The sequence below is a fragment of the Anopheles coustani genome, chromosome 2 (genome assembly GCF_943734705.1).
Source record: "Anopheles coustani chromosome 2, idAnoCousDA_361_x.2, whole genome shotgun sequence".
Taxonomy (NCBI): Eukaryota; Metazoa; Arthropoda; class Insecta; order Diptera; family Culicidae; genus Anopheles; species Anopheles coustani.
The window spans coordinates 7,907,240-7,917,730 of NC_071289.1; the positions used below are offsets into that span (position 1 = coordinate 7,907,240).

Sequence of the window (10,491 nt, forward strand, 5' to 3'; positions counted from 1 at the left end):
CGGCACGGAAAATAATAATCACGCGACACGCAGGGGGAGCCAGCGTTTTTTTACAACGCAACCGAAATCCTTTCACCTCGTACGCATATTATGTTCGATCGTGCCCGCACCATCGCGCCCCCCACCAGCTGTGGGAGCATAAATCATAGGCAAATATTCAAATGCCCTTGTTAGCGGCCCGCCGGTTCCCGGGGCCCTTAAAAGCTGGCAATCGATTTGGCCGCCACCGATTTTCCCAGCCCAAGACGGCAGAACTTCGACGGTCCCTGTTCCCTTTCGGGAGGGGGTACGGGGGAATTTGTGAAGGAAAATAAAAGTGAAAACTCGCTCGGGTGCGCAGTCCACTTTTCCATGGGCAGCACGAACTGAAACTGTGCACAAAAGTGACGCCATCGGTCCACAATCCGATGGTCAACATATCGATGATAAGCGGCGAGCGCTCGACTTGACGAACATAAACACGGAACAAAAGTCCTATGCTCACCACTTTTTCCCACGCTGGTCGGACCCAGCTGCTTTGGGGGCGGGGGGAGGCTTTTCCACTCCTTTTCCGCTTCTCTTATTCGCTCCTTCTCGCTATCGCACCGTTCTCATCATTTTCGTCCAGCATGCGGCCGTTTCTTATGCTCACTCCTAAGCATCGGGACTTCCGTTGCGCTGGCCCGGGGCCCGGGCTACGGCGGACGATAGTTTAGTCATTCGTTATGCTGTTGCGGGTGCCCACAGCCGCCCCCAGACGCCTTGGAGTTTCCACGCGAACGGAGTTTTTATCGCCGCAGTTTCTCGCGTTTCAAGCATGTTCTTCCCGTCGTGCTGCGGTAGGAGCTCTGCATGCTTGCTGCTTTGGAGATTTCCGTTCAAAACACCATTTTCCCCCATTCCGCTGCTGCTGCCGGAGAAGCATATTCCGTTGTTGATTCATGCAAAAAGGGTTTTGCGGGGTTTTTATTTCCATTGACTTCTTTATGCCGGCGTTCTTTTATGCTCACGGATGAATAACCGTTCAGAAATGCATCCTATGCAGGCAGTCGGGCGAACGGTGGGTCCTCTGCTGTTTTCGTAATTTTCTTTCCCTAGATTGCACGGAATGAATGAATTGGCTAAATGAATGAATGAAAGAACTTAATACCACTTTCGCTCTCCTTGGAAGTCTGTGTGAGATTGCTTCACTTAACAGGATTCATTCATTGGAAATTCAATTCAATGGTGCTACATTCAAATGTATTTCTGCTACACTTAATTCATCCTCTTCCTCGTTAAAAACCGGTAGAAATTGTTTTCATTTCAAGGTTTTGTTGCGAATTTTAACTTCTCCTACCTTTGATGCCTACCCTACCCGGATTGCCCAATGTTTTCGTCTACTGATGCTCTTTCAAAGGTTTTTCCAAAATATTCACCAACAACCGAGATGAGGATTAGAGACACTGTTTACTTATCTCAACTCCCAGCCTCAGGGGACAACATCACGACAATCTCGATTGCAACTGCAGCTGCATTCGCTGTTCGAGGAAGATCGACCACCCGCGGTTTGCGATGTCATGATCTGTCAAAACAGTCAGACCCTCGCAACGGTTCGCTTTCGTCCTGTTTGTCTATTTTCCGATGCCGAATTAATCATCCACACCGGCGGTGACATTTTGCACAACGTTCCTGTGTAATGCCAACGCGGCGGGTGGCTTTCGGTGGCCTTTAACCCCCGCGGGCTGCAGAATTTGTTGCCACGGAAGAGGCGATGGGGTTCACAGTTGAGTTTGGAATCGGCAAACCTAAACATACCCGGTAGTGGTGAACATTCTTGTTTCCTTTCCTTGGCAGCATGCAACTCGAACGCCCTCGGAATGCTATCCGGGCATCGGGCAATTACATTTTTTTGAAAGTTTAAAATTCAAATTCCAACCAATCGATCGAATGGCGATGGATATGATATTTCGTACCAGCTTTAGGGACGGGGGGAGTTGGTGGTGAGACGGGTGAGCAGCAGCACATACACAAAAACTAAACCCGTTCCAACCGAGCGTCGTCCCACATTCGAAATGTCGATCGGGTTCTCGGGGGGGTTCGGTGCTGAATTAATCATTATTTTTATGTAAGTTTCATGCTCGATCGTGGTACATGCACACGTACACGCACACACACAAGCTCACACCCCCAACCCGCACATGATCGATCGATAGAGCTCGCAGTAGTCGCCGTAATCACGTGATCTTTATGCCAAAATTCAGCCCGTTTCGATAGGGCTGGTGCTCTCTAGCAGTCAAACTATTACCTCCCGTTTATTTTTTTTGAAATTAAGAAAGCCAAAGTGAACAAACGAGAAGAAAAAATAGGTACAGAACGGCGAATCACCGCCGGCTGCACATCAATCACCGTGTTCGTGTTAATTAACAGTTCGCCTCCCCCCCCCCCCCCCCCCCCCCCACCTTCACGACCACCACCGGGTGGAGAGCGGGTGTTCCGGATCGCCCGCCAGAGGGGGTTCCCAGCCCGGGCCACTATCGAAAAACGCTCCACGCGAGTCCGAACCCGGCCTTAATTAGCTGATTATCGTCAGTTTTTGATCGCCATTTTCCTTCCCATTACCACGGGTTTTACAACCCACGACGATGACGACGTCGAACTACCTCGGAGTCGGTTCGAAAATTCAATCGATTATGCTCACATCGACAGTCGAGTTTGGGTTGGGTATGGAAAACCCTTCGCCAGTTTGCTTGACCAATGGCGCTCTTACGCTACAACTCACTCGTGGGTTTCATTACGTTTTCCTCCGTGCAGTTGGTTGGGGGAAAAAAAATGCAACTTTTCCTTTCCAACAAACGCGACGAATCGATAAACTTTGATGACTTGTGAGCGGCGTGTGCTTTACGTGTTTATGATTTCCTCGTTTCGCTGCGAGCTCGAATTCGAACTATTTCATCCACACGTGGAAAGAAAAAACTAAATCTGATGAAAAATACAATTGCGTCAGAAACTGGTCGGGGGTAAACATTATGCCACATTCGAAAACAAAATCTAATAACTCAGGCTCAAAGTCTTGGAGTTCGGTACAAAAGGCAATGAATAAAAATAACCAAACCATCCCCTGGAGGCAAACATTAACAATGGGACAAGGCTGACGGTAAAAAAAATGGATTGGAAGTAAAATAAAAAAAAGGCAAAAGTCCCTACATAAACACATGTTATAATGTTAACCAATACATCGCTAAAGAAGGGTGTCTAATAAAAATCCAGCAACCGAGTTGTGCAAAAGCAACGCAGCAGAGAATTAAAAATAAACTCCAAACGAAGGTGCCGAAGTGATCATTTCCCGATCGCCGTGCAAAAACAAACAGGAAAAACATATCCAACACACTGATAAGTGAGGTAAAGAGAAAAGAAATCATAAAACCATCGACCCCTAAGCCCCCGCCGGTTTCGGTTTCGATCCAATCTTTCGAGCCGGCCGAACCTCATAGACGCGTCTCATCAACGCTTATGGACTAGCCCTAATAATAAAAGTGTAATGTACACGGATCGGCTTTTCTTTGCTGATTTGCTGGTAGTCATCTCCTTCGCTTCCTCTCGAACGCCGCTTTTCTGCGCTCCGGCGTCCGGCGAGTGCTAAAGAGGCTTGTTTACGAAACGAACATATTTATTGGTAAATATTATTTGCATTAATTAAACATTTAATTGCATTCGGTCTGGGCGAGCGAGAGTGGGCGAACTCCGTGTGCCGGATCGGAATCGTGTGTTGCCGTTTTTCTACCGCTTTACGATCAATTACGGAAGGAAAGCGCAGGGCGGGGGTTTTCTCTTTCCTTCCTGAAGAACCGATTTTCAAAGCTTAAAAAAATACATCTATATAGCATAACATCCTTCGCCGTCGGTGCGGCTCATTAAGCCGAACGGGAAAAACGGAACTAGCGATCCCCGCCGGGGCTGGCTGGCTGGCTGGTGGGAGTTCGCTTCTCTATTTATTTGATTATTTTTCATCCATTCAACAGCCTCGTTCGCCGATCGGGTCTCAAGTCCGGAACGACACTACACTTTAATGTGGTCTGCACTCTCGACATCCTTCTCGGATCGCGTCGGAAGGGAGGGATTCGGGGGTTGCTATTTTTCTCCGCTGCATCGGGAGAAGATATTTCCGCCCGGGAGTTTTTGATTGAGAGATTGTCAAAACATGTACGTTCCACCATCATCACCACCACCGGGTTTGATTCCGCAACCACAAGCGCATGGTGTTTCACGAGACCCGGTTTGGTCGGTGCATTCATTTTCGACCCAAGGTTAGAGCATGGGGGGACGGTCGGCATGGGATTATGGTGCGTGATTCATTTATGCACAACCCCCAGAGGGAGGGAAAATAAAATCGGTTTTGTTTCTCCCCCACCCCCGAACTGTCTTTGATGTTTTCGGATGACAGAGGAAAGGATGCACAAGCAATGGAGTTTCGGGAAAAGATCAAACGAGATCGTCCCTTTCGGGAAGCGCCACTCGCCGGCCGACGTTGACGTTTGACTAAATGGGTAGACGGCTTTTTGCAGTGCGGAAAGTTCAAAGGACAAGCTGCGTTTCGTTGAAATGAATGAATGGACGCGCAAGATCACGCGCCGCGTACGGAAATGGCGTACAACTCCGTAAGATCGTTGTAATGAATGGATTTTATAATGAGGCAGTAGATAATTATAATTACCGTTGAATCGTGGCAGTGTTTATCCGCTGACAAGCACCGTTTAGGAGGAGCGATCTTAACGAAAAATAATTAAGATCACCGTCGTTGTCGATGTCAATCCATGTGTAGTTAATAAGCAATACCCTTTCGTAACTGTTTTTTAGGCAACCGAGTACATGGTACTAAGCTTTCTTTTCTTTACCCTTTCTCCCTCCCAGGATATACTCACAGAATCTTCCGAGAAGTTGGAAAACTTGATTGCATCGTCGCCGGCGACGCTCGCGCTGAAGGCGTCGGCCGAGCAGGACGCGATCGCAGCCCTGCAGGCCCTGCGCAACAATAACAATCATACAAAATCAGTTACCTCAGTACTTAGTAAAACGCACCTGCAAAACCTGGAAGCGAACGCCGTATCTGTGATCCCTATCGAGAGTATGAAACTTACTTCCACCGGCGTGCACACCAGCCACCAGCAGCCGACAGCAGCGACCACCACGACAACGACGACGATCATCCATCATCAACAGCAACAGCAGCAGCCACCGCCCACGGTTCCGATTGGGTTCCAGCAGCAGCAGCAGCAGCAGCAGCAGAGTAGCACCCAACCGAGGCAGCCACTGATTCAGGTGCGCAACCTAACGCAGCTGCAGAAGGAGCATCTCGAGACGGCCGCGGTGTTGATGGACATCAGCAAGAAGGCCATCATCTCACCGCCAAGCTCGAACCCACAGTCGCCCAGTCTGCTCGCCGAGCAGAAGCAGCAGCAGCAGCAGCAACAATCGCAACAGTATCAAATAATTAACAATAACAATCAGAATAAGCAGCAGCAACCGCAAAGTATTAAATCTTCTGTGATAAAGGTGGGTTTTGTTGTAGAATTAGTGAGTGAGTAGAATCTTACTGTTGAATTGAGTGATTTGAATCGTCTCCTTAACATAAAAAAAATTTGGTCGTTGTCACAGCCATTCAAAACCTTAATAAAGGATTCGAATCCCAAGAGTGAGTAAAAGAGTTAGTAGTCGCCACAGAGATTTGATCGAGTACAAGGAATCGAAACCCAATCTGGTTGGAAATTCACTCCTGTTTACAGATTCAAATATCTATGACGGCTCGTAACTCTTTTATTTGCTCTTGAAATCTATACTTGGGATTCGAATCACTTCTCGGGATTCATCCCTGTGGCGACTAGCAACTCGTTTGGAATTTGAATCCCTGTTAAGGATTATAATGCCTGAAGCGACTTATAACTGAGATCGTTCTGTCTGAATTTCTTCAAAGAGTTGCTATTCTCATTACTAATTTGTTGTACTAAATTTGTACTAAACGCAGTGTAAACTAATGGCATTTCCCTCTCTCTCTCTCTCTTCCCTTTCGCCAGCCTCACGAATACCTTCTGAACAATCTCAAACGTACGCCGAGCAGCGAAGAGATGGATCTGACGATGAAGCGCGTCAAGGTGGAGCCGCACGTGGTCCTCTCGCCCACGGTGGCCGCCTCCACGCTGGTGAAGAAGAACCTCATCAAGCGGGAAACGATCGAGCACCTGGCGGCGGCGGTAGCCGACGACCAAGCGAGCCAACACAGTGACAGCGTGGACAGCAGCGATTCCGGCCGGCTCCAGATGGACATATCCTCGCAGGACGCACACTCGGAGTGTACCGCCGACGAGCTGAAGCTTCGGAATAGCATCCACCACCATCATCATCACCTCAACAATAACAACAACAACCACCACCACCACAACCACCCCCATCACCACCATCACCAGCAGCAGCAACACCCGGGAAGTGGATCGTTGGATCATCTCGGGCGCGAAACTCCGGACAGTATGAACTCCATCGAGGAGCAGCAGCAGCAGGTGGCGGCCGCCGCAGCAGTTGCGGCTGCCGTTCGTCAGATGCCCTTCGGTGGGCTGGGCGATGGTGCGGATCCGGCGGTGGTGCAGCTGTGGCAGGCGTTGACACAAAATACAAGTAAGATTTTCGATCAACTAGTAACAAACGAACCCCTCGTCACTTATCAATTTTCCCTCTTTTGTTTTAGATCTCATTGTGAATGGTGAAGGAAACGAGGCGACGGCGTTGCTGAGGAAGATGATCAACGCCCGGAGTCTCGGCATCCAGTTTCCCCCGTCCTTACCGGTTAGTACAGGATTAGCGTTACTCAAGGTAGATATATATCTTTGGTGGTCAAGTTTGCCTCACACTCCGGCACCAGCAATAAGGATGGGTGCACGCAACTAACGGAGCTAACAATGCACGCACGAACAGGCCATAGCAGGGAAAAATAGGGAACTTTAAAAAAAATGTGTTGATCGAAAGCTTAAAAAAAGCTTTGAAACGCCAGACCTTTTTCCTTTGGAAAGTCCTTTTTTATTAATGCTCTTCCAAATGTTTTTGTTTATAGCAAAATGACATCAGTCGCCACAATCAAACCGGTCAGAGTGGCCGACGGAAACAGTCGTGTCCGAGCCGGACGCCAGTGGAAGGCAACTCGCCGAATGCTGCGCTGGACAACAATGGTATCGGACCAGCTGGCGGCGGTGGCGGTGGCATCAGTGCGCTGAAGCATACCACAGGCAAGGGCGTTTCTTCCGGCGGCAACGTGTTGTTCACCACAACGAAGGCAACGGCGGCCCAGCAGAGTGATGCGGCCCAGTCGGAAGCGAACAGTACCGCGTCGGGCAACAGCAGTCCACGGCTATTACTCCCAAAATCCGCTCCCGCGCAGCAGCAGCAGCAGCAGCAGAACGCCCAGCAGAAGGACATGTCCTGCACGAACTGTGGTACCACGACGACCACCATCTGGCGGCGGAACATGCGCGGCGAAATGGTGTGCAACGCGTGCGGTTTATACTTCAAGCTGCACGGTGTTAACCGGCCGCACACGATGCGTCGTGATACGATCCACACGCGAAGACGACGCCCGAAGGGGGATAAGAGTACGCGCAGGAGTAAGTGACCGGAGGAAGGGAGAGTATGGACGAACCACTAACGCTGTGTGCCTTGTCTTTACAGAAACCGTCAAGCAGGACAGTGCCGATATTGTGGACAATGGTGTCGAAACGGCCGTCGATCTGCAGGCGTTGCAGACGCAACTATTAGCCCTTCGTGACGCATCCCGCGGTACACCAACCAACTTTACCGTACCTGTAAGTAATTCCCTTAACGTTTGCAACGAACAAACCATCTAATCACCTTCCATATCTTCTAGGCCTTCCACAACTACCTACGTGCGGCGCAAAATTTCGACCCGAACGGCAGCGGGGAGCTGCTGGTGGGTGGTGACGCAGGCGACGACAGTGGGCCCGAGAACGATCTCGATTCGTGCAACCTACCGCTGAACCTGGTAGCGACGCAGCTCGGCAGCGATTCGTCGCAGCACTGACGGAAGCCTTCGACGGTGGCGCAGCGTCCGTCGGAAACGTGCGTCCAAACAAATTCTAAATCCTTGCATCGGCGGCTGAACGGGTCCACCACCAAGAAGGGGGTACGAGGCGGCGGGGCGCCCAAAAAGTGAGACGGGAAGAAACGCAAATTTGGCGTGTTTCTTTTACGCCGACTACTGCATCCACTATCCTAGTACCAGCCACTTATATTACATCATCTACACTACTTGCAAACCCCGTTAATACTACTTACATGCAAGGAACTTAATTACTAGAATCTATCGTAACACAGAACAAAATTATCCGTTAATACTCGAGCACACTTGTGCAGCAGAAAAGTAGGATCGGTGCTGGAGGGTCCGGATCCAGGGCCAATGAATCTCGTGAATGGTGTGATGTGAATCGGAGATTGATCTTTTTTTTTTTTAATTTATGACAAGCGAAAAGCAATCCCGGACAAACGGGAGCGAACAAATTCGACGCAAGCAACTGTAATACTCCATTTAGAGACGTCCTTATGATTAGAAAAGGCGAACCGCACGGTAAACGATATTGGACGGATTGATGATTCAACAGAGATCACTAGTTATTACACTAGAGGACAGTATTTATTACCTTTTAATGAAACAAATCCTAGCAGAGGACAATATTATTGATACAACTTAACGGATCGAGCTGGAGAAGGAATCACTTCTACTTACACACACACGCGCAATTACACGCGATAACAAAGAGACTAACTCACAAGCAGCAGCAGCAGCAGCAGTAAAACAAAAAGCCGCATGCATTCGCTCACGTGCCGCTTTGCTAAAAGGAAACACGTTGTGCAGGTCGTTCCTTCCGGCCGGAAACGAAGCGACCATGGAAGCGCCCTTCCGCCCATGGTGGGATGCAAACAAATCGAATCATATAAGCAATAATAATTGATCCGCTCGTCGGCGGCGGAGGTTCGTCTCCGCCCCCGAACGAGCACATGTATAGATGCGTAAGATTGTAGGATGCGTAAGTTCTTTTACATAATTTGTAACGATTGCGTACTGCTGCAAAGCACACCCGGTATCCTATTTGCATGATAAATAATTACATTTAGATATTAGTTTCATTTTATCATCCTTTTTAAAGCCCTCACTTTAGGCATTAGCGTGTAAGCAAACGCAGTGGGGAAAGTTTGTCGAGAAGTTTAGTATCGGAAAGTGTCTCCGTCAAGGAAGATGGAAAAGAAAGAATGTTAAACCGAAAGTGGGAGAATCGGAGTGTGCGTGATTGAAAATATTTTAACATATTGTTTTAATTTCACTTATTTCCCTTTATTTGTTTCGTGAGAGAATACCCGTAGAACTCGTCTTTTTTTTCAAATTTTCTCGTAATGCAATCCAACACGCGGTACCATTTTACCCTTACTTCAAATGGGAAAGGAACAAACGAATAAAAGCAAACCAATTGTGATACGATACTTGTTGTGCGACGTGGAAAGATAGAGCAGAAAGAAAGAGAGAGTGAAAGAAGGCAAATGTAAACTTACATCCCTGGCGCAACGGAGCGACCGGGTTGAGAAGGTATCTAAAAATCAAAATTTAGTAAGAGCGCATTACAGAAGCTCAGCAGTAAATTACGCGCAATGGCATTACACACACACACAGACAGGAGGGTAGAAATATAGCTTTTCCAAAGCTACAAAAAAAAAACACAGTTATCGATAGTCATAAAATGATTCTCTCCAAAAAAAAACGTATAAAATCAATCATACAAGCAATCAAGATTTTGATATTACACTGAAACGATATTACACGACACAAGGAATCTCAAATCGAACCCACAATTCTTGTTTATTTGCTTGGTTATGAAGTTTTAATAATGTTTCTTCTGTGCTTTTAAGATTCTACGATTCAAATGAGTAGGGCACAACAATGGACTTAATTAGATTTCTAGTTTTCTCTTCTTCGTCAAGCGTTTAGATTACACAAATGGTGGCGAAATGCTTACGTACCATTCTCTTTCATTAGGAATTTAATTTCACCAACGCTTACCGTACTTGAAGGGGCCCAGAAGGAAGCGCATCCAGAAGATAAAGGAAGATCAGTATTTTTTGCAAAAAAGGATCAAAGCAAATATAAATTTTCAACACCAACACCAACACGGCCACTTTACGGCAACGATCCGTCCGCATGCTCGAAATCTCACGTGTATTTTTTAATTATAAACTTTTTGCTGGCACGTTATCACTTAACTAGATAGATTGTTGAAAAGTTGTTCACCAGGTTTTTACATCTACCATTACTCGCCGTGCATTCATTCTAGAGCCGTGTCAATGAGGATTCTAGCTGTCGCGGAAAAGTCTAGTCAAACCATTTCACGATGCGAGCGACCGACGAGGAAGAGAATGCATGATGCAGTTCAGTTGCGTTACGTTGCTTGTGCCTTCCGTTTCCGGGCATCCTTCGAGGACGTATCA

The 10,491-nt window shown here is 47.8% G+C and overlaps 1 protein-coding gene across 2 annotated transcripts in view; it reads left to right on the forward strand.

Moving 5' to 3' along the window:
- LOC131265677 (uncharacterized) overlaps nt 1–9,485 on the forward strand; it is a 197,902-nt gene extending 188,417 nt beyond the window's left edge. The window contains exons 3-8 of one of the 2 annotated variants that reach the window (XM_058267969.1): nt 4,870–5,511; nt 6,030–6,624; nt 6,695–6,819; nt 7,058–7,604; nt 7,669–7,802; nt 7,865–9,485. In XM_058267969.1, the coding sequence (XP_058123952.1) occupies nt 4,870–5,511; nt 6,030–6,624; nt 6,695–6,819; nt 7,058–7,604; nt 7,669–7,802; nt 7,865–8,038 (2,217 nt within the window). In that variant the 3' untranslated portion in view covers nt 8,039–9,485. The remainder of the gene's footprint in view (nt 1–4,869; nt 5,512–6,029; nt 6,625–6,694; nt 6,820–7,057; nt 7,605–7,668; nt 7,803–7,864) is intronic. The other variant, XM_058267970.1, reaches the window with a different exon arrangement.
- Nucleotides 9,486–10,491: the final 1,006 nt, after the last annotated feature.